Source organism: Aythya marila, assembly GCF_965140915.1.
Source record: "Aythya marila genome assembly, chromosome: 3".
Lineage (NCBI taxonomy): Eukaryota > Metazoa > Chordata > Aves > Anseriformes > Anatidae > Aythya > Aythya marila.
This window is the reverse complement of record NC_139044.1, coordinates 7456459-7481381: the sequence shown is the minus strand read 5'-3', so window position 1 is coordinate 7481381 and position 24923 is coordinate 7456459. Positions and strand designations below refer to the sequence as shown.

The window sequence follows — 24923 nt, the reverse complement described above, 5'->3', positions numbered from 1 at the left end:
ATCTGTTGAATGCCAATTTATTAATAGAATATTTTTTCGTAATTCCATCTGTAGCTCACATATTCAGACATTGTTCTAATTTGTTTCCTGAATAACAGTGTAAAACTGTCTTTGTATTCCTATTACCTTAGGGAGGGTTTTTTATTATTAACATCCCCAGGCTAGATTTTCAAACTAGATCCTTTGGGCTTTGCCAAAGAGAATATTTTAAGGGTTGAAGGATAGCTTGACAATAGCTCAGAATAACTGCAAAGAGTAGTTTCTGCTACTGTGTCACTACTGATAGCCTGCATTACTCTTTTGTTAATGTGGGATGAAGTTTGCTAAATGGTGGCCTTCTGTCTTTTTGTGTTACAATGAAAATCTGTTGTGTGTGACAAGGAATATATATATATTTCTTTTTTACATGATGTTACTACGTGGTTCCAGAATATTTGACATCTAAGAGAAATGCTCCCAGCTCAAGATGGAAACCATCCCAGGAGGTCTTTAAAAGGTGTTTAGATGTTGAACTTAGCAATATGGTTTAGTGGAGGACTTCTTAGTGTTAGGTCAGAGGTTGGACCCGATGATCTTGAGGTCTCTTCCAACCTAGACAATTCTGTGATTCTGTGAAATAAATATTGAAGTTCACAATTAGGCATGGGAATGAGAAAGGTACTGTGGCATGCCTGGTGGCAGAAGTGCCCTCTCATATTCACCTGGAACTTCCTGTGCTTCAGTTTGTGCCATTTTTCTCTCAATAGAACAAATATTGTTCTTCAAATACAGGAGAAAGTTTATTTTTGTATCCTCTAAGTCCATTTTTAAACTTCTAATTATGAGAGGATTTCTTGCATGTAAATTGTGAAAAATGTTATTTATTCAGCTGCTGATCCATATTTCAGAATATTTAAGCTGATGTGTAGAAGTGGAATAAATTTTTGAAAATCACCCACTGACTTCATAAAGCCATGAAAGACTAAGATAAAAACCCATGTAAAAAAATTCTGGTTACATTTTCCTTAAAACGTGTAGTTTAAACATTATTGCATGATAAATTGTATTCTGCAGTCACCAAGTCAATCTCAAACATATTATTTTAAGATATAAGTAGATAATGGGATAGACTGAGTTTTGAAGACAGTTGAAATGATAATTCAATATGTTTATATAATAAATCAAAAGGGGATCGTTTTTGAGAACTATGAAAAATTAAGTTTTAGTTTCATTGTTGCATTTTATACTGTTTTTCTGATTGAACAAGTGTATTGTAACTTAAATTGTATTCTGTTTCAGCCTTGCAGTTCATCCAGATAAAACTTTAGTAGCGACAGGGCAGGTTGGAAAGGACCCTTACATCTGCATCTGGGATTCCTACCGTGTACAGACTGTTTCTGTTCTTAAGGATGCACACACACATGGAGTTGCCTGCTTAGCTTTTGATTCAGATGGCCAGGTTTGTATATCTTCTTTCTCTGTGCTCTTAATTTAGTTTGATTTCTGATTCCAGGAGATAATGCACATATAAGTATTGTATGTGTAGGTAGCTGCGTTGCTGTAGTACTGAAATTCCTATTGTGACTATTTTTTTTAATGCAAGGACTGCAAATATAGTTCTTTCAAAGACCAAAACCCTCAACCTAGAATTCAACTCAAGTAGATGCATTGGTTGTTGGACAAATACCAGTACAAGAAATGGCCCTACCTGGCTCACATGTAATAGCTTCACCACATACTTAGCACCTACTGTTTAAAGAGACCAGTTCCTGGCAGAGTCTTTACAATCCTGCAGTATTTTTGGCAGAGGGACTCCAGTAATCTCACTGCTAAGAGTCTCATTGGCTAGGATACACAGTAAATTTAATTGAAAAAGGGGGTTAGAACACAGAGTGTATAGTTTTGTACACTATTATATGATTATATGATATTTTTAGACAATATTAATGAGTAAATGGTGGGCTATTCACAGCTAAGCGCATTGAATTTTTCCCTGGAGGAGAGCTAGTAAAAAACATTAAATCTATTTTCTTCCTTCTTCAGTCACAATTTATATAAAAGTGAGAAATACTTCATACTTACTTCATATTCATAGTTGTCTATAAAATTAACAGTGCAATTTTGTCATTACTGATGTCCAGGTTTCTGGTGTAAAACTGAGGTAGTAGTTTATAATTGGTTGCTGAAATATTTTTAGGAATGCTTAGATTAGCTGATTCCCGGATTCTTGCACAGATCATCCTTGATTTTTCTATTTGCTTGCATACATCAGAATTAAAACTGAAAAAGGCAGATTTGCCTTTAAATGTTTTTCTTAAAATCATGTTGTAGACAGTTAGATGTCTACAGAGAAGCATTTTGCTATCATATGCCTAATTACTCTTCCATTGACCACACAGTGGTTTTATTTCTCTTTGGATTGTATTTCTTCATTAGAAATTAGAAGTAAGTTTCTATTTTAAGCCTAGTTTTCAGCCATCTTCCTCCATTTTTTTTTAAAGTAAAGCCATTTCTTCTGAAATCTCATGTGTCGATTCTAATTAAAGAAAAAGGTATTCCTGGGAAGTGTGGAATAACAAATGAAGTGAGAAAACCCCCAAATCAACAGAAGAAAATTTCAAATGCTATAAGATTTTAAAGATACTGTTTTTTCAAAAATTACGTTATTAAAATTTTCTCTTATGTTTTACTTCCTGAGACAGGTGAGTAAACTTTTTAAAAAACCCTACTTAAACACCTGAAAAGTTAAATAGTTTGCCAAGAGCCCAGTTAAAGTTGGAGGCTCTTCTGAAAGTCCTGCTGGTTGCCTACCTATAGTTAAGAGTTGAACTTAATTCCGTGTTGATGTTGCAAAACAGCAACATTCTTTTTCCGGAAACATTGGAGAAGTTGCAGTTTATTCTGGAAGTGAAAATTTGCATACAATGCTTTTATATCTGGAGAAAGACCAATTCTGGAAAACATAAATATGGATGATGTATCTTGGCTTTTTGCTGCCCTTTCTGGCTTACAGAGCAAGGTGCTGTGTTGAACCAAAATTAAAGGGCTTTGAGTGAAGTCTTTAAGTATATGAAATTCAGAGTTGCTAGCAGTTCCAGTTTATTTAGTCAGCACAGCCACCTCAGGGAGCTGGCATCTTGTGGTTGGACCAAATATGTATCACACACAAGGCTCACACCTTTCCTTCAAGTGCATGCCTTTTATTCTTTTTTTATTGAATGTCTCTTAGTATCCATGAAAGATTTGTATTTTAGCCTCAAAATACAAAACAATTCAACAGTAACATTAAGGTATAGATGCAAAAAGCTACGTATTATTTTCTCTATTGCATTTTTCTAAACAAATACTGACTAAGGAAAAGCTCAGGTAATTCTGCTTCGCTGCCTGGGTTTGATTCCCATAAAATCAACTTGTCTTCCTCCCGCTCTGCTACGCACAAACTCTGAGTGTCAAGATACATTATCCATATTTATGTTTTCCAGCACTGATCTTTCTGCAGATATAAAAGCATTCTATGCTGTGTTGAGGGCCGCATGGCTCCAATATGAGGATTTAGCAAAGGTCTCAAAATAGTGACACTGCATTTATAGTTTAGTCATGCTAATTAGCTCCTGTTTTATGAGAAACTCTGGGGTGTTTTCAGGTATTAAAATGAATTAGTTCTGAAATATTACTTCCTGCTGGAATTCAGCTGACACTGCATGGAGACAGCTTAGGTGTCTCTGCAGTGCTTCCCTGGCATAATTAACCACAAACTGGGTAATGAAGAGTGAACAGTATTTGTTGTCTTTTTTAATATACAGAGGAGATAGATAAGTGGCTTAAATCAAAGATAGCTAATATGCTTCCTTTATTTTATGTACTTTCAATAAGGCTCTGACATTTAGATATTAATATGTGAAAGTAAATTTCCTATTAATGTTATTTGTAATTAATACTGTATTTTAAAAGTCCTGATGGGAGCTGAATATCTGGCTGAACAGCTGCTATTTAAAAATAGATATTTGAGACTTTTTCTGTATAACTAGGAGATGACATTTGGTGGGAAGGAAGCTGCACATTTTTCAGATGTTTGATGAAGAGTCAGTTTGTATATAATTAAAAATATATTTTGTTGAACCAGGAACAAATTAGAGTTTGAAAGTAGTAACATCTACACTTTGCAGAATTACCTACAAAGCTGATGTCTTTTATGTAGAAGTATTTCAGTAATGCTTCATATTTCAATTTCTGTTCCGAGTTGTTTTATAAGGATCCTTTTGTGTACTTTCTTTAATAATAATAATAATAATAATAATAATAATAATAATAATAATAATAAAGAGTAAGGAGAGTACTGCCATAGTGCATACGTACATTTTAAAATTCAGCATTACGTTGCAGTAGGCTTCTTTAGCCAGATCTTCAAAGTCTGTGTAGATTTAAAAATAATTGTTTAATTATGTGCATAAGCTACTTGGCAGATATTTTCTTCTATTGATTCTGTGAATTCTCTAATCAGGATGCTGTCAAAGTCCCTCCCAAAAGGAGTATTAAAAGTAAAAGCCTTTCAACCAAAAAGGAAACTCAGCATTTATCATTCTTCTGCCAGCAGGAGACCATCCTTGTTAAACTGAAGAGAAAAAAGAAAATATAAAATATTAGTTACTATCCTCTAGTTGTTTCACTGTCCATCTACTGTATAGTGGTAATTTCCTGACTGGGAGCTACAGTTCAGGTCTGATGTTAAAATCATGAATCTAAAAGATACTGTAAGTACTGCCATGGTTTCCATGGTGAAGAGAACAGTATAAAAAAGGTGAGAAAAAGTTGGAACCAGTGATGGTTCCATGAAAAAATATCTTGTGTTTTGATCAGTACATCCAACCCCCAGGTAGGTGTAGATTATTCAAGAGCAAATAAAACATGTTTGCTACAATAATCCTCCTTTCATGTGCCTGCAGTAGACTCTCACAAGGGTGAATTTAACGAGGCCTCAGGTATTTTTCTGTCAGTGAGAGACATATAAAGACTAGTCTGGACTTGGAGAAACTCAGAGGAAAATATACACGTGCTTTTTTCATTAGTCCCATATTGCTTAGTACACTTGATGTAAGAATTGCTAAGGTCATGCATTACTCACTAGGCAGAGTTCAGCTGTTATATTAGGTTGTAATGTATGTTATGTCAATTCCCAAGCAACCAAATGTAAAAAGGATTTATTTGATTGCTCTAAAATACAGGAATCATAACTATTAAGGAGGCAGTGCAGGGTGCATGTGTATCTACTGCCTTTAATCTAAAGTTTTTTGGAAGTGGCCAATTTAAGGAAGATGTACACTGTTTTTACACTTTAAAATAATGTGAAAAGGTATGGAATATCTTGTCTATAATTTATTTTGCTAATGAACAATAAGTGGAGCCTTCTGTTTCTTTACAAATAATGATTTCTCTCAATTCTATAGTGGTTGGTAGCCTTAGAGCAATTAGTATTTTTTTTTGTTTGTTTCCTAATATAATATTTTAAAGGAATCTTTGGTAATTGCACTCGTTTTCTTTTAACACTGGTTTTGTATTAACTCAGAAATCTCTAGACTTTAACGAATTTGCCTATTGAAAATCTGAGAAAAAAATAGTGGACATTTAATGGAAGGAAACGTACAAAACAGAGATTCAGTTTGCAAGTTATCTTCTTAAAGCAAATCTTCCAGGAGAAGGTCTGGTCCTTGTCATATCTGAAACATATGCCCATTTGGATCAGATGATTCATCTGCTCATCTTTGAGGCCAAAATAAGGTTTCATTTACTGCATGTTCTTGAAGTGCAGGCTTTCCTATAACAGAGCAGAATGCTTAGGAGCTTTAGTTGGACTCTTCAATCTTTATGATAAGACATTTGTGGATGGGGCAATGAGAAGAGTAAGGGACAGGCGGTATTGGTGCAACAGATGTGACTTTTTAAAAAGTGTTACTGAACTAGAAGATTGTTTCCCATGAAAAAAGTCTCTCAGACACTTCCTGCAGTGCAAGTTACTCATGTGTAACCATTATATATCCCTATGCAGCATATGTTGGTTGGCATCATATCCAGTATGTACAGTTGCAGTACGTTTGGCACTAATTTAGTCTTCACATCACAATGTGTCTTCACAGATCACAGCAGTCTCTGCTCCTATCAGTCATGGAATCATAAACTGATAGAACTGTTTGGACTGGAAGGGACCTTAAAAATCATCTGATTCCAACTCTGCTGCCATGGGAAGGGACACCTTCCACTACACCAGGTTGCTCAAAGCCCCATCCAACCTGGCCTTGAACACTTCCAGAGATGTCAAAGATCTCCCACCTAATAGGAAACTCTGCTGGAAATCATGTAAAGTTGGGCATAATGAGCACAATTACTGGAAGGTTATCCAATAAAAACTAGGTTAGGTGGTTGTTAAAAGTATATCCAATTCAGATTCTAAACCTCAGCAAAACAAGTATAATGAAGAAAAGTGTATTTGGGATAGTGAGATCTTGTATTTCTATAATTCACTATTATTATCAGGTTAATAAATCAAAATGCTAGTGTTGTTCACCTCAAATGAGTACTTCAATTCTTTCATGATAAGAGTTTTATTTGAGACACTGGTAACATGGAATTAATTACCTGACTCTAGACAAGATAAGACATTTCAGTGCTTTCTCCAGTGAGCAAGTGGTTAACAAGAATATCTTGATGGTGCCTTTAGCAATATAGTTCAAATGCAAGGCAAATGGGAAGATACATTTGTACACACAATAACCTGAAGTACAGTAAACTGATTTTTGTGTTGATTCTCTCTTAACTAGATTATTATTGTTGTTTTTCCTTAGCGTTTAGCTTCAGTGGGACTGGATGCCAAAAATACAGTGTGTATATGGGACTGGAAGAGAGGAAAACTACTGGCAACAGCTACAGGCCATTCAGACAGGGTAATTGTATAAAAGGCTTATTGAATCTTGTCTGGGAGTTACAAAAGTGTTTTAAATTTATTTGTTTATTCATTTGTTTCCATCAGGTCAATGCAGAGGTAATTCTGTATATTCTACCAGTTTTTAAAATACCAAATAAGATATTTGTTTCTTCTCATTATGCCAAACAAAGCACAGTGCTAGTGAAAGAGGCACATGATGGATTCTTGAGCTGGCTGTCTAGCAAGCGTAGGGAGGAAATACTTTGCAATTACACACTGATTAGGATGATTTATAGGCCTTTATATGAGACGTGAAATGCTAGCTTAGTGGATGAGGGTCATATTCTTTCTGAATACATCAAAAAGACATTTTATCCTGAGGGTAAACTTAATTATTTCACTTTTTATTTTTGCTTAAGATAGTTACTTATAGGTGAACTATAATTAGGATAAATACTCTTTTTCTAGCTATTAACTTCAAGTAAGGGGTCATAATAACCTCAGTAAATAGGAGAACTGAGCAGGCCTAAGTCTAGATTATTTTTCAGGATTAAAAAATCTTTAAACAAGGTTAGCATATGCAAAATAACTCCCAACCATATATAAGCACAAACATGTATATGATAAAATAAGTTCTGGACACATTCTGACAACTTTTTTTCTTAAGCAAATTATAATATAACAAGTTAGAATGTTACAATATTGAAATACTAGAATATTTTACTACATATGAAGGAGTATTTATTTATGATAGAATATATGCAAGCAGAGCAGCCTACTAAACCCTTCCTTACAGTATACCTGTATGTACAAATCTATCTGCATCTTATGTATTATCAGATGAATCATAGAATCACAGAATTGTTTGAGTTGGAAGGAACCTTAAAGACCATTTGTTTCCAGCCCCCCTGCCATGGGCAGGGACACCTTCCACTTGAGCAGGCTGCCTGAAGCCCCATCCAGCTTGGCCTTGAGCACTTTAGAGATGGGGCATCCACAGCTTCTCTGGGCAGCCTGTTCCAGTGCCTCACCGCCCTCAATCAGGTAATTTATTTTTACTATGTTCACAACACAACATAATTTTTCTTAGTCTTTGTTTAAATTTATTCTTTCAGAACTGATTCGCTTCCCAGTTAGGTCATTGGAAGTTTTGCTACCACCTTGTGCTACTAACTACAGTAGGCACAAGGTCAGGTTCTGAATTAGCAGAAGATGCCAGGACAGGCAAGAAGTACTAAAATTGTAGTTTCCGTACTCTTTCACAACCAGAAAAGGGAGATTTTTCATTGAAGCGGGAGTGGTAAAGAATGCATGTCTAATTAGGTCACAAATTATAATGACTTAGTCTGCCAGAGTCATACAGCATTTCTGAAAACAAAATATCTTGCTTGTATAACAGAAAATAAATAAAATAGTAAGTCATGATTTTTATAAAGAAGATAAATATTTTGTGGGAGGACAGCACTAGAAAGCTGTTAGAAATTCTCAGATGATTTATAAGTAACAGCTGAAGAGCTGGAATTAGCAAGAAGTCCCGTTGTCTTTCTCTACAGATGTATATTTCCTGCAGTAACTAGTGATTGCGGTAACCTCATTGGTTCTCATCTCAGACACTAAAAAGTTGAATGCCACAGATGTCAAGTCTATAAATGACATGCTGTTGAAAATTTGTGCAGAAATATAAACTTGTTATTTCCAAACTTTATGTGGTATTTTTCATTTGGCATAATCCCATAGTCATAGAATACACTGTAAATTTGTTCTGATAAACTATACAGGATCTGATGCTATTTTTTTTGATGTATGCTGTTATAAATGCAACATTAATCAAAATGAATAATGCAGTTTTATCTGTATAGATTAGTTAGATGAATTACATGTATACCTCATTTTGTCACTGGGGTATTTCTGTAATGGGGTTAAGCTGCATATCGTACCTCACATTACAATATAAGGAACAAAGACAAATTTACCAGTCTTTTATCCCTAAACTTGAGGAACATTTGCTCATAACATGACTCCCATCTTATTTGAGACTGTAAATATGTTTATTCAAGAATATCTTGGAGCTGGAATAGATTACTGGTGTGAAGGCACAAATTAGGTGTGTTGACAGAACTGGGTGAGAAGGCCTTATTTGGCTTTATCATTGTTTACAAGGAGTTCCAGACTTACCTGTATGTTGTGCTTTCATTTTTAGTCGTAGATTGCAGTAGATACTATGCCTAAAAATTGGTAAAAGCAAACTGAGCCTAGATGCAATTACCATATAATGCAAAGTATCAGCTTTCTATGTTTCTTAACAGATATTTGATATTTCCTGGGATCAATATCAACCAAATAGAATTGTCAGCTGTGGAGTAAAACACATAAAGGTAATAGCTTTTGTGTTCTGTTTGTTGTTGTGTTTTTTGTTGTTGTTGTTTCTTTTTTTTTTTTTTTTTTAAGTAAATTACAGTTGTCAAAGAAGGGCTTAGATGTAAGAGGTATTCTATTTTTCTTTTTTTAATCTGTGAACACTGTCAAAACTTCGGTGCCAGTTTAGGCATTCAGCAGTGACTTGACGTGCAACTTAACAAGCAAAGTGGGAAGATCATTTGGTGTAATTTTCATTATCTACTTCTAATTTTGTGGTTCTCTGCCTTCTTTCTGTCTCTGAAACCCTTCAGTGATTTCTCTTGACAAGTGTCACAAGGGGTCACTGGACAGGTATAGGATGAATTAAATCAGAAGTATGAATTGAATGAACTTCTGTTTGGCCTATCATGCTACCAGGAATTGTGGGAACACTGCAGGGAAGGTATGCAATACTTGCAGAGATGAACAGATGGAAGCACATGGATCCCACTATTTGCTCCCTCTAATTCTCCTTGTCTGGAATTGACTTAAATATGAACCTAGATATATAGCCTAAGTTTAGGATAAAACTTCTTGCACCTATAAAAAACTTAGAGAGAAATCCTTGTTTGCTCATACTCCCTGAAGGTTTCTGTTTTCTTCCTGCCTCATCAAAAGCATTCCTAACAGATGGCAATTATTTCACATGGCTGAGGTGGGAAGAGCTTTAACTAGAAGTTTAGAAACCAGTTAATATCTCTAGTTCTGGTTACTGAGAAGCTTGTGCCCATTAAACCACCGCTGCTTTCAAACTGTGGGTGGTTTTGGCAGAAGTGATACCATCTGTTGTATTCTGCAAGCTGTCTTCCAAAACCTGTCTTTGTTTGGCACCTGTGTTGTGTTTAGAATGGCCATAATTGCCCTGAACAGGCATAATACCAGCAAAGTCAATACATATAAAGTCATGCCAAAAAAAAAAAAAAAAAAGAAAAAAAAAAAAAAGAAAAAAAGAAGGGGGGCGGGTGTCGTGGTTCCGCTCGAGTGGGCAGCCGAGCTCCACCACAGCCGCTCTCTCACTCCCCCTCCTCAAAGAGGAATGGGGAGAAAATATGTGAAAAGGGCTCAAGGATTGAGATAAGGACGAGAAAATCACGCAATAATTATTGTAACGGGCAAAACAGACTCGGCATAAGGAGATAGTAAGATTTATTGCCTACAACTAACAAGCGAGAGAAGTGAGAAAACAAAGGAAAAAAAAAAACAAAAGCACCTTCCCCCCCATCCACCCTCTTCAACCTCCTCCCCCCGAGCGGCGCAGGGGAACGGGGAATGGGGGTTATGGTCAGTCTACAGCACTTCTTCTCTGCCGCTCCTTCTCGGTCACTCTTGTCCCCTGTGCTGTGGGGTCCCACCCACGGGATGCAGTCCCTGATGAACTGATCCGGCGTGGGCTTCCCACAGGCAGCAGCTCTTCCAGAACTGCTCCAGATATGGGTCCGTACCACGGGGTCCATCCCTCAGGAGAAAACTGCTCCAACCTGGCTCCCCTACGGGCAGCAGCTCCTGCCGGGTCACCTGCTCCTGCGTGGGCTCCTCTCCACGGGCTACAGGTCCGGCCCGGAATCTGCTCCGGCAGGGGTCTTCCACAGGCGGCAGCCTCCGACGGTGCAGGGCCACCTGCTCCACCGGGGTCTCCTCCACGGGCTGCAGCGTGGAACCCTGCTCCACCGTGGTACTCCATGGGCTGCAGGGGGACATCCTGCTTCACCATGGTCCTCACCACAGGCCGCAGGGGACTTCTGCTCCGGCGCCTGGAGCACCTCTGCCCCTCCTTCTACACTGACCTTGGTGCAAGGCTGTTCTCCCACTCCCTTGACTCTCCCGGCTGCTGTGTGGCGCAGCGTTTTTTCCCTGTCTTAAATATGCTCTCACAGAGGCGCAAAACAACATCGCTTATTGGCTCGGATCTGGAAAACAATGGGGCCCTTCCCAAACATGGGGCAGCTTCTAGATCTTTCTAACAGAAACCACCCCTATGGCTCCCTGCTACCAAAACCTTGCCACGTAAACCCACTACAGCGGGGGGAGTTGGAATGCTTTATGATTATATGTGCACCTTCAGTGATGCTCAGGCAACAGTCTATGTAGTTGTCATTCATTATAAGCCTATGGAAATATGATAATTAACTTACTAAGAAGGAAAAGAACAGCTCTGAAGTTATTGTATCACTTTGAGAATAGGGACTAATAGACCCGTTCATTCCTTTAGCATTTCAGTTCTATTGGGTCATTTGGCTGAGCAAAAGTTCAAAGTGGTGGTAAAGCCTATGGGCTAAGGCATGTCAGATTGAGCTCAGGATCCACCCTCCACTCACTTCCTAATGTTGCTACCTTCTCTGTTGCCTTTCTAGAGCTAACCAGAAGTGAAGAGAGCATATGTTTTTCTCACAGTATGAGAGCCCTAGGGGAAATATTCCCACTGCCTGCTCATAAATTGACTTATGGAAAAAAATAATTATCAGTAGAGAAGGATCTGAAATAAAAAACCTTGATACAAGGATCTTCTGAATTCAACTTTCTAGGAAACGTATAGGAGCAAGCAAAAGACAAAGACTTAAAAATTGGGTTTAAGGTCACAAAAAAGATGTAGGCATATGAAGTGAGACATAGACATTATGCACCTATGTGAGACACTTCAATACTCCTGTTCAGTCTCTCAGAGTATCTCCTTATTGTGAAATGGACTACAGAGCATAAATGCCTCATCTAGTAAAGACCTGAGCTGACAAGACCATTCAGGACTGTGCTATACCCCACACACACTTACTGTTCTGTTTCTGCATGTGTTCAGAACCTCATAGTGCTGCCTTATCTAGGATGCCTGGGGTATTTCAATACTTCTCTTACACATCTAAGTGAGATCCTCTTTACTCTTCCTTCACTGGGAAGCCTGATCCTTGAGGAGGAGCTGAGAACACACTGTCTCTCCTTGATAAAATTATGTCTATTAAAAAAATTACACTCAGAACTGATTCCAAAAGTATGAGTGTGATTTCTCTAGCCCAGCCCTAACAACACCGTTGTAAGACAAAGTCTAGATTCTTTTGCTCCTTTTCTCTTCACCAGCAGTCTTACAATCTTGGCTGAATGTTACTGTCTGTGCAAGAGTGAAGCAAGTCACTATTCCACAGCTAGAAAATCCTATTACTTTGCAGTTCAGTTTCACGTACAAGCGTCTGCAGCCCTCCAGCCCACAGGTGGTTTCTCAACAAATTTAGTTTTGAGGGGCATATCTCTTTCAGTACATTACTAAACGGCAGAAAAGTATTTTCAGCTCATCTAGAAGCTTAAGTATTTTATTGCTCCAGAGCTGTAGCTTTATTTTAAGTTTTGCAGACAAGAAAAATTGGATGTTTCTGGCTGTTGAAAGTGTGCTTTCACATTCATAGATTTCACCCAGCAGAGTATGATAAAAATTAGTGAGTTAATGGGAAGCGGTAGTATAGTAATAATGAGGCGGAATGCTCCCTCAGTTTCACAAGCAGCTTGATCAGTTTGTTTTCTTCTTAGACTTAACACTGCATTTGCGTCAGGGTTTCCTGTTCTTGGTAAACAGGCAATATGGGAAGTAATGGGTAGTCTCGTAGCACTACAGGAGTCATTTAAGTGTCTATAAGGATGTACAGCTGTGAGATCTGCACATTAATATGAAAAAAAATCTGCTCAAATTTTTCCTAATATGCCATTTACATTTCAGTTTTGGACACTGTGTGGAAATGCACTGACAGCAAAAAGAGGAATATTTGGTAAAACAGGGGATCTGCAAACTATCCTTTGCTTAGCATGTGCAAAAGAAGATATCACGTACTCTGGTGCTTTAAATGGAGACATCTATGTTTGGAAAGGGCTAAACTTAGTTCGCACGATTCAAGGAGCGCATAGTGTAAGTTGTTTGTTTTAACATCAATTTCTGAAATTACCTGTTCATTGGCTTGAAAACTTCATGAAGGCTTATCTTCAAAGCTCTTATTCTGTTTCAGGTCAGAAGAATGTTTAAGACAGTTCATCAGTTAAGAACTTATCTGTAATTTTTTTACTTTATTTACATATTGTCAGCAGGTGCTAGCTGCTGAACTGATAATGACGGAACTTATATTTTTAGCACGGATTTAACCAAGCAGACTAAAGTTTCTAAGTCTAAAGTTTCTGAAGTATTATTATTAATCCTAAAGTTTCTAAAGCTAAAGTTTCACATATTGAATAGCTACAGGTATGATCAGTTCACGTAAGTAAATGGTCTTATTTTAAATATAATTTTACCACTAAAATTCCAAACATTCAAGACTATTCTTCATAAAAGCTTCAACTGGGAGTAAACGTGAGAATGAATTGACAATATTTCGGTTCCTGTCAGATTCCAAATGACGTCTGAACTGAATTCATGAACGAATGTCTCAGTCATCTCTGCACCTGTAAGAATATTTGTATCGCTTGTTTGCTTGTTTTGTTTATTCAGGGTAACTAGTTATTTTAAGTGTTCCATGTTATTCATTTAATAATTCCCATCGTAATATTAACTAAGCCAAATTTAAAGTTCTGCAAGTGGTCTATATCACTATTATCTATATGCAAATTTGTACATAAATCACTATGAATGTGAGAAATTGAAATAAAAGTGTCCCCTTGTGTTTGCTGGTTTGCTTTATGTGGATGGGACAACATTTCGCTGCCTAGCAGTTCCTAGCCTTTAACAAGATTCTATTCAAAAACATTTGCTTAATGTGTTTAAATTGACTGTACAGAACTTTGAAACTTGTTATACTATTGGTTAACAGGCTGGAATTTTTAGTATGTATGCTTGTGAGGAAGGTTTTGCGACTGGAGGGAGAGATGGTTGCATTCGGTTATGGGACACTGATTTCAAACCAATTACTAAAATTGATCTCAGGGAAACTGAACAAGGATACAAAGGTAAGGAGCTATTACTTTTTTTTTCGCACATCTAGTTAATGGGTTATGACACAATTTAATTTCAAGCATAAATGTCTCTGCATACTGCTGATTCCTTGCTTAATGACTGTATTTACTTTTAAGATCTGTGTTCCTTTTTTATTCTGTCAGTGATGTAGCATGAAGTTTTCTGTATTTCATCATATAAATAGAAGGATGCTTATCTTTGTTGCTCCCAACGATGGAAATATGAGAAAACAAATAAAAACTGATTAATCACAGGCAGCTGAATTGTTAGCCAAACTGTAATTTATTAATTGTAATTCATTTAACTGAGATATTTGGAACCTAATGTTAATAGATGCTGAGCATCTAAGCACATCATTTAGATTCATTTGGAATGGTAGCACTTAGTAATGTCTCCACTAAATATACCATTAAATTCTTGACCATCATGTTTGTTGAAACTAATCATGCTTCCTACGAATCATCTCTTTATTTTGTGATCAAGATTTTAAGAGTACTTACAATCTTCATAAGTTACAATGTATGCTTTATCAAGAACTCGTTCTTCTGGGAATTGTACACATCCATTTGAATTGAGAATGCAGCAGTCTTTTTTGCTTGCCTGCAGTAGGCTTTACATTAGTTTTGGCAGCCAGCTTTCTAATGGTTTATTTCCCCTGCTTCTTAACTTAAATTTTCCAACAATCTTCATGTTATAATTACCATCAGAATAGTCAGGAGGCAGCTAAGGAGGATAACATTTTATTTCTCAATTATGTATTTTGGCCTATGATCTAGTAACAAGCTTGTTACATTTATTTTTTCAATTTACTTAAGCCAGATCAGTTGATGACTCTAATTCTTGTGAAATCTGTAAGTTTGCAATATCTATGCTCATCCAACAAGCAAACCGCCAGCAGCCTTGGATGAACACTGCTCTGCCAATTTGCCTACGTGTAGTGTAAACTTGCAAAATTTGTCTTTTAAAAAATGTGTCAAGAACACCCAGCCAGTAGTCCATTTGCTGTATAATTCTGGCTTCATGTAGGTTTTTGCAGGCAGAACCATAATGTTTAATATTAATTCCTAGAAAACATTTGCAGTACCCTATTATAATTTACATCAGTTTTTAATCAACTTAGAAATACCTTATAAAAATGGTGGAGAAATAAGCCTGCCTGCACTGTGAGTTAGGAAGATCATTCAGGCTAATAGCACTCTTGCAGGCTGTCTGTTCCTAATAAAAGTCAGAATAACTTATATGAAGGGCTACACAAAGAAAGCAGTGCTGACGCACAAAACGTGCATGGTCATCTTCCTTTGCTCCTTATGAAGTGATGCTGGGCATGAATGTTATTACATACATTCATGAAACCAGAGTAGAAGCAAGCTTTTGGTCTTACTGCTACCTGGGATGTGTCCACACTTAGGGCATGACAGACTTTATCTGACTTCAGTTACTTTTAATTGACTGTAGTTAACAAAACTTATATGGAAAATTTTAACTACTAAATAATATCTTACATTACAGAACTGTAATTATTCATAAAGGTCATTGTCTGTCTGCAGAAAGCACCTAGCTATCCTTCTACAGCTTGCCTAAAAAGAGATCTGGGACTTGATTAAGTTCAATCAAGAAAGGGCTTAGTGAGGGAAAATTCCCATTAGATGTGCTGTTCGGTGATTCTAACTTTATGCTTTTATTTTTGCTGTCTGCTAAATGTTAAAAGAAGTAGAATTCTTATATGGGAGTAGCTAAGCAGAACCAGACATCGTAACAGCAGTTGTATGTCTGAGTGACAGTCAATAAAGAATTTTGCTATCTTATTGCATGGCAAAAGTAGTAAAAATAGTCATTTCTAGAAAGTGAATTATGTTGCTATTTAATGCGTATTTTATGTAAACGATAAATTAAAAATAAATAAATTAACTGATTTCTAAAAACTAAAACATTGTCCAAATCTTGGCTTGAAAGCACTTAAATCCTTCAGGTTTTATATTTGTCTGTCTAAACATTGTCTGCATTAATGGCAAGAAACTGATGTAAGCAATAAGCAAGTGTGCAAAATTTTACCAGAGCTTAATCAAAGATGGTGTGGTCATAAGCATTATCATTTAGACTATCCGTGAAATGTTGTGACTGCTGTATCACTACAACTATATTTACAAATAAATAAATAAATAAAAGGACATTGGGGATGACTGCTGGTCATAAAATCCTAAAATCCAAGCATGTGCTTATATCCCTGTCACCTTGTTCTTGTTCTGGCCTTTCTTCTCTCTTGTGTTCTTTCTGTGTGATACAGCTCCTGCCTGCTGTTTCAGTTGTGTCTGTCCAGTATGTCATCCAGTAGTTTAAGTATATAGGTAACTGGAACCAGTGGTGGTTGCCTTAGTTGCTTACCCATGACCTTCTGTTCCTCCATTTCAATTACATTTTTTCCAAAGCATTTTACAAAGACATCAACATTCAAACTTAAAAACTCCTTTCTAGGGTAGCAGGAATATTTTTTTTGGCATACACTCATTCATTGGTCATCCTGTACAGAGGAGTACTAAATGCTTTTAAAATAAGATGCATCACCAGTAAAAATCAGATCATAGACTTGCCATTTCTATTTAAATACACATGAATATTAGTAAAAATTCTTATAGTGTGTAATCTTTCCTTATGTGCACCACATCACAGAAAAAACCTCTCCCACATCAAAAGTTGTCATTAATAGTCTAACTCTTAACAATATCAATTTTGTACTTAGCATCCGAAGCTTCATTGCTTGTATGGCCTTTAGTGTTTATAAAGAAAACTCGAGTCAAAAATTCCATTGAAATTTAGCTGGGTCACAGAATAGATCTGTTAAAATTAAAAGGTACTGGAACTGGACAAGACAATAAATGAAGATTATCTTGCCCTTCTCAAGAGATGATACGAAATGCTTACAGGAAATTTTATTTATGTGACTAGAAGTTAATTGCATTGAATATTCAATTCCAAACATGATAAAATTGTGATGTGTTTGACCTTGATTACATGACAAATGTTTTTGTTTTTTTTTTTTTTATTCATTCACACTTCACAGCATCTCGACCCATTATCCAAACTTAGAAATTTTCATCTATTGAAATAGAAGATACAAACCCTGGAGGCAGTCAGCCAAAGAATGCTATCAATTCATTAATGTTCTGGCTTGAAGCATTCTTTCTCAGCGAAGGGTAACTAAACCAAATTCACTCTTAGAGCTGTTCTACTTTTTGAGTGTTCTTCATAAATATTTGCTAGCAGACTTCCCTACTTTAAAAGATGTTTTAGAATACAAAACACTAGTTTTCAAACACAGTCACATATGTTGGGGTACTCAGTGCTGTAATTCATTGCTCAACCTGTTAAGATTGTAGTTAGTAAAATTCTAGCTGCAAAGTTATGATCAGATCCATGGAATAAGATGAAGCTCTCTAAAAGGTATGCAAAGCAAGGTTCTGTTTTTTATTTTTTTTGTAATAATCAGTTTGGATAAAAGCAGAGAACTTTGATAACTCGGGCATAAACAATTATATTCAAACTTGCTGTTAAAAGTTTGATCACCATTTTATTTATTTAAATATGGAAAAATTTAAATGCTGAAAAAAGGGAGAGAACAAGAGCATGTGCCAGTTGCTGCACCTGGGATGGGGCAACCCTGGCTATACATACAGACTGGGAGACAAGAAGCTCGAGGGCAGCCCCGCAAAGAGGGATCTGGGGGTTGTGGTTGACAGCAAGCTGAATATGAGCCAGCAGTGTGCCCTGGCAGCCAGGAAGGCCAGCCGGATCCTGGGGTGCATCAAGCACGGCATCGCTAGTGGGTTGAGGGAAGGGACTGTCCTGCTCTGCTCTGCGCTGGTGCGGCCTCACCTTGGGTACTGGGCACCACAGTACAAGAAGGACATTAAACTGTTGGAGAGTGTCCAGAGGAGGGCAATGAAGATGGTGAAGGGACTAGAGGGAAAGACGTGAGGAGCGGCTGAGGTCACTTGGCCTGTTGAGCCTGGAAAAGAGGCTGAGGGGAGACCTCATCATGGTCTACAGCTTCCTCACCAGAGGCAGTGGAGGGGCAGGTGCAGATCTATTTTCCTTAGTCACCAGTGATAGGACCCATGGGGATGGTGTCAAGCTGAGGCAGGGGAAGTTTAAGCTAGACATCAGGAAGAGGTTCTTCACTGAGAGGGTGGTCGCACACTGGAACAGGCTCCCTGGGGAAGCAGTCACTGCACCAGGCCTGTCGGAATTTAAGAAGCGTTTGGACTGTGCACTTAGTCACATGGTCTATACTTTTGGGTAGACCTGTGCAGTGCCGGGAGTTGGACTCAATAATCCTTATGGGTCCCTTCCAACTCGGGTTATTCTGTGATTCAGTATTTGACACATGAATCTTGCCTAATTGAAAATTTACATCTTTCAATCATATCAAATTGTTATTATTTTTAAAGTAAATTCCCTAGGTGTAAGCAAAGCAGAAAAGCTTAATTCCTTGTCAAACTGGCAGCAGGAATATTAGAAGCAGCATTTTCCCAGGATTGAACTTTGTCTTTTTCTGTCAAATGGAGATAATTTAACAGACCTGTTTTGTGATTTAATCAACTGTGATATGACATAGTTTTAAAACATGATGTTTGTTATAAATTAACTCTTAAAGTCATAGTGATTTTCACTGTATTATCACTTTGTCTTGTCATTGCCATTAATATAACATTTTTTTGTCCCCTGTCAGGTTTGTCCATCCGAAGTGTCTGTTGGAAAGCAGACAGACTTTTAGCAGGGACACAGGACAGTGAAATATTTGAGGTGTTAGTAAGAGAGAGAGATAAACCCATGCTGATTATGCAGGGACATTGTGAGGGAGAGCTCTGGGCCTTGGCAGTCCATCCAAAGAAGCCTTTAGCAGTCACAGGCAGTGATGATCGATCTGTACGGTAAGGCTACATCTGTGTTCATTTTTTTTTTTTTTATGTGTTTAATCATGTACAGATTGTTTTTAACCAATATCAGTTTGACATATTTGTAAGTTATTTCTTTTTTGGCCTCATGTTAAGACCCTATTAAGACAACATTTTTCTCCATGTTTTTCTTAGCAACTTCTTGTCTTCAACCTCTTCTCTGTTTGGGCTCCACACATCATGTAAAAGTAATCAGAATTTGTGTTCAAATAGGTTTAACACGTGCTGGAGTACTTTTCTTTCAGTGCTCATTATTGTTCTGAACAGCAGGTTTAAATATCAAAATACAACAGCCACCTCATACTTCTCATTAGGTAATACCATGCGATAAACCTAAAGCCTAAATAACTGACTGAATTTTGGCACAGCAGGTGTCTGACTCAGCCATTTTAGAACATTTAATCTAAACCCAATTAAATTAAAATCCCAGAAAATGAGGTTAATGAAAATGCAATGGTTTATCCTAATGAAAAAGGTCTTTCAGATGTTTCTTTTCCTCTCCCAGTTAAAATTTGACCAATTGAGAAGCTGATGAAAAAAAATATTTTTTTTTTTTATGCTTGTTAAGATATTACAGTAATGTTTAGATTAATGTTTGGAGTTAAGCTAAGATGTTTGCTGTACTGAACACAAATTCTATACCCACACAGCTGTTCTATGTTGTCTCAATTGGACATGGACAATGCCCACTGTGAATAATTACTTACCTGGGATTAAAGAGATTCAGCAAAACTTTTCCTCAGCTTTCTTTTTCATGACTGGGAGAGGTACACATGGGTGCAGGAGAGACTTCTGGGAATCCTGGCTTTGTTATGGCAGTTTCCTGAGACTTTTCCTGAAATGGTGTTCTCTGTTGCCCTCTGTATGCAGAGTGCATACATTGGGGTTCATGACAGCTTGGTTTTCTAAGCTCTGGTTTTCCTACTGTCCTAGGGTTCCTCCTGTCCTAATTTCTAATGCCTCTGTCAGTTAGAGTTTCACTTTTCCTTTCTCCCTTTGTACTTTTACTGGTTTTCTACTCTTGCCATTCCTCATCTCATTCTAACTATAATTAAACCCTCAAATATGAAACTAACAAAACTCCAATTAGTCTCTACAGTCATGTAATCCCCATGTTTCCTATATATTAGTATTATGTCTTTCAGTTCATAAAAATGCAGGGATGGTCTCTTCTGTTTTTTTTTTTTTGTTTGTTTGTTTGTTTTTTCTTCTTCACAGTTTTACAGGCAGGCACAAATTCACACTGCCTTCGTTCTAGTGGGATGCACGCCCATTCTGAAACAAGAGCTGCAATGCTGGGATTAGAGTAGTACTGGCCTGAAGCTAATAAACTATGCCAACTAAGACTTTGGTATAGCGTGTTAATACCGTTCTGGTTTGTAGCTGGATAACGTACCGCTGACTCAGTGTGTGTTGAACAAACTTGTACCCTTCTACAAAAGCATGTTCTTTGTGCACATAAAGCCTTACTTAGTTGTGCTCTTATGTTTATTATTGTTCTAGTTCTTATTGTGTTACTGATGCCTTTGAACATCGCCATTCTATAAAATGTGCATTTATTAACATTAATGTTTTGCTGCGTTCCAACATACCCTCATTTGGCTGGTTAGGCACTAGGGAATGTAGGATTTGAATTCTAGTTCAGGCAGTGCTATTTTTTTATATGCAAATGCTTCATGTGAGGAATTCCACAGAAATACATAAATGCTTGTTCGTTTTCAGTAACATGAAATGTACACAAACGGATTTTCCTATATTGTTTTTTCATTAATGTTTTTGGGCTGCAGCCTTAGACCAATTGTGTGGTCTTAGCAACGAATGCAAGGAAATAGATTAATAGTTTATAATCTGAAAGATAATTCTGTTAGTAAAAGGATTTTCCACAGTGGAAGGGAATATCAGTCCCAAACCAGAGAAAATTGCAGTAGGGAAATGAAGCATCTTGAATTTGTTTGCCTAGAAACTTGATGCATCCCTAACGTTATGAGATGAATTTTAGTAATGATTTTGCATTGACAGGAATGTTTCTATATTGCCACTTACTTTATTACATAACTTTTCTTAGTATTTGATTACCACATTCTTTTGAGAAGAATGGCTATAGTATAACGTAAATTGTTTTGCAAATAAAATTATTTAGTAGGCCAGATTACATTCTCATGTCAAAATGACATGTTTAAATGAAAAGGACCTCAGAAGCATTAAGGGGAATTTCTCTAGATTTTGCCTAGCACAGCTGAGAGAAGACTAACTGAATATAGGATTCCTCCATTTTAAATTTCAAAGCCGTATCAATGAGGAATGCTGCTTGCTTCCTGTCTCTTACAACAGGAATAGGGAAGAGATTTCATTGTCATCTGAACACCAGTGGAGGCATACAGAATTACTTACTATATTTGTTCAATGGAATTCATACCTGTCTTTTTGCAGCATAGCAGCGTAACATCTAGCTGCAGGACCACAAATAGCTGCTGTTCTGGCAGAACATCTCAGCTATGCTGCCTGTCTTTCTTGAATGATCTCTTTCTCTACTCCTAGATTTGTGAGAAGATTGATACAGAATCCTATTTTTATACAAATCAATCTAAATATTTGTGGTTTTCTTTGTTTGTTTGTTTGTTTTTAACGCAGTGTTGTTCTGCCAGTGAATGAAACAAACCAGCAGTTAAGCTTCTGCCATCAGCTCTGGCTGTTCCTGCATATGAAGTGGTTGCTAGTAAACCTCCTGAGAGGCTGTAATCAGTATGTGCACCAAAAAATAAACTCATATGTCAGCTGTATGACAGAAAAGACTGGAAAATTTACTAATAAAATCATGTTTCATGAGCCTGTTTTGGCATCTAAAACTCAGTCATTTAAACAAACACATTGGAAACATTCTAAAGAATGTTAAAAACACATCTTTGCTGTATTTGAAAACAGAGGCACTTGTAAACAGAAGTAGTTTGTTTATCTAGCTCTTTCCAAAACAACGTGAACAATGTACAGAAGCATTTTGCCAGCAAAAATACCTTTCTTATTTTCATAAACAAAGCCAGGCTTTTCATTTTCAGTTGTGCATACAAATGCCTGCACATGTGCAAAATTATTTATTTTTTACTTATTTGTTAAAAAATGATAAGTTTTCGTTAATTCAAGAAAGTAAAAAAGATGTTTTTGTATTATTATTATTTTTTTTTTTTTAATTGCAGTTATGCTCCTAACATTTTGAGCAAAGTGATCCACTTAGAAGCAACAATTTTGGAGGCCAACTATCCTGGTCTTTCTTTTTTGAAATCTTTCGAAATCCTTTCTGGTTCTAGGACTTCTAGCATAGCTCTTAGGAATCTTGCATCTGATCCTTACTTCTGTTTTGTCTTTGAAAACAGTCCTAGCATCCCATGAAAATTTTTCACCAGGAAACTGTACATGCCAGTGCCACACTCGGCATTGTACATGCCAAGACATCTTTTCAAATTCTTTCTCATCCTTGAATTCTCTCAGACTAAGAGGAAACCAGGCTGACCCTAATAACATTAACCTGACAAGTTCCAAAGGGTTTCTGGTGCTGTCCTTTTTCAATACAGGCCGTCAAATACTATAATCCTTTTACTAAATTTATCAAACTCTGTCTTTATTTTTTTTTCTCCTGTTACTCTTACTTCAAGGATGCATCTAAATGTTACTGCTGGTGTGGTCAGAAATTTCCTTCTCATTTTAAGGGTATATTCATGTTCTGTTTATCCTATTTGTTCTAGTGCCAACATGGTCCTTCAACATAACTTTTTCTCCTTCTTTGATGTTTATCCTACTGCTGTATTTTTGGAAGCAATACTATCCCTTCCCAGCCTTTGTTTCACTAAGGTATAAAAGTTAACTCTTTTGGTCCTCTTTAATGTGATACAATCTTCATTCTCTTAATCATCCTAATAATCCTTCACTGCATCTGTTCCTGTTTTTATTCAAGTTTCTTGGGAGACTCTGTAAAGAACATGCTGGATGAGGTCACTATATGTTGTGTGATAATGTTTTTGTGTACCTCCTGTAATAGCACCCAGGATACATTTTAGGATCAGATTTCCTTTTTCCTGTCTGCAACTCACCCATGGATCATAGTCATTCTATAATTGAAAAAACAGTGTGGGATCTTACTTCTTTTTGCTGGTTCCACTTATGTTTCAAGCTTACAGCACAATTTTAGATATGAGACTCTGAGAATATGGGCTTCAGTTAAATTTCATTCCATGTCTGTTTGTTTCATCATCAAGAATCCTCTGTTTCTTCCAATTTGATAAATCCACCTCTGGGTTCACAGAGCCTCCCAGCTTGCTGTCCGTAGTAAATTTCATTAGCATTCTCATCTTTTGTGCTGGTGTTTTTAGCAAAAATATTAAATGTACTATTCCAAAGCTTGTAGAAATCTCGGCAGTATCTTCCATCCAGCCTAATTGTTTCTTTCTGTAAAGCTTGCATAAAACTTTACCCAATATCATGTTACAGTTCCCATGTAAGTTAATGTTTTCTCAAGTTTAGCCAATAACTACATCACTAGTGTTATAATATTTTACTTAATATTTTATAAATCTCTAACAAATACATTAGATCTTTGACACTTTCCTCAAAATAAAGATAGTTGGGTATTGCTGACTTAATTTTTCTACCCCAAGAGGTCTTTTATGCATTTTCTTCCATATGTTTAATTATTCTTTTCGCTATTTTTTTTTCTAAATCTTGCATACTGAGATCTGATTAACCAGCTTGTAGTGATCTGGGAAACTCCCTTCGTTCCTTCTTAAAATATAGGTACAGTGTTTGTTTTTCCCCATCTTATGACATATTTATTGATTCATTTTATTTAAAATGTTGTAAATGACCATATCAGCATGCAGTATTGTATACTAGTTTATTAAAGGTTATAACAAGAAAATTTTCCCTGTGATTGGAATGTTTACTTTCTTTGAGTATTACTTTCACTTCCGCTGAAAATTTCACCCTCGTCTGCATGGACCCTATCTGTCTACAGAAAATTGCATTCTTTTGTTACTCATCTAGGGGAATTCTATTAGCTAATGAGTCTGGAAATTGTACAGAATACTAGTAGTTTAGTTTGAACGACTTTCTTCACCCTGCTTGCTTTTTGCTGTCACAGATATGTGTTCCGGTCTGAGCTGCCATCCGTGCTAGGACTGGGAGTAGTAAAGACTCCTTTATTTTGGAAGAAATTTAAACCTGGGATGTCATTTGATGTTATTTACCAAGAGGTTTATTGCCACTGTCGGAAAATTCTGTCTCCATATATTGAATCAGGCAGTCACTGTATACTATTTTTCTCTTCTAGATTGATAAGCAGTTTGGAACTTTTAAAAACTACGTATATGAAAGCGTTGGCTCAAGTCAGTGCAAATATCGTCATTCTGTGGTTGGAAAGGAAGTTAATGCATTCTAAAATCTTAATATAAGGTGTACATACAAATGGGCCCTTACAATTGGGTTAGACTTGTAATTTTTACTCTTGATAATATTGAACTATTGTGCAGTCAGGAAAAATGCTACTGTTTTCAATTTCTTTTGATGCAGATTATGGAGTCTTGCTGACCATGCCTTGATAGCTCGTTGTAATATGGAGGAAGCAGTGCGGAGTGTTTCTTTCAGTCCTGATGGATCACAGTTAGCACTTGGAATGAAAGATGGCTCCTTTATTGTTCTTAGAGTAAGGTAAGATGAGAGAATTTGGTACTGGCTTCTTATGTGAGGTGTTTTTTTTTTCCCCCCCAAGCAACTT

The 24923-nt window shown here is 36.7% G+C and overlaps 1 protein-coding gene across 2 annotated transcripts in view; it reads left to right on the top strand.

The window, feature by feature from the left end:
- Positions 1 to 24923, top strand: part of EML6 (EMAP like 6) — a gene marked incomplete at its 5' end in the record, with an annotated part of 125500 nt that overhangs the window by 40799 nt on the left and 59778 nt on the right. For both annotated transcript variants that reach the window (XM_082758240.1, XM_082758241.1), the window contains 7 exons: positions 1279 to 1438; positions 6816 to 6914; positions 9202 to 9270; positions 12990 to 13175; positions 14068 to 14203; positions 18937 to 19138; positions 24719 to 24856. In XM_082758240.1, coding sequence (XP_082614366.1) covers positions 1279 to 1438; positions 6816 to 6914; positions 9202 to 9270; positions 12990 to 13175; positions 14068 to 14203; positions 18937 to 19138; positions 24719 to 24856 — 990 coding nt within the window. The remainder of the gene's footprint in view (positions 1 to 1278; positions 1439 to 6815; positions 6915 to 9201; positions 9271 to 12989; positions 13176 to 14067; positions 14204 to 18936; positions 19139 to 24718; positions 24857 to 24923) is intronic.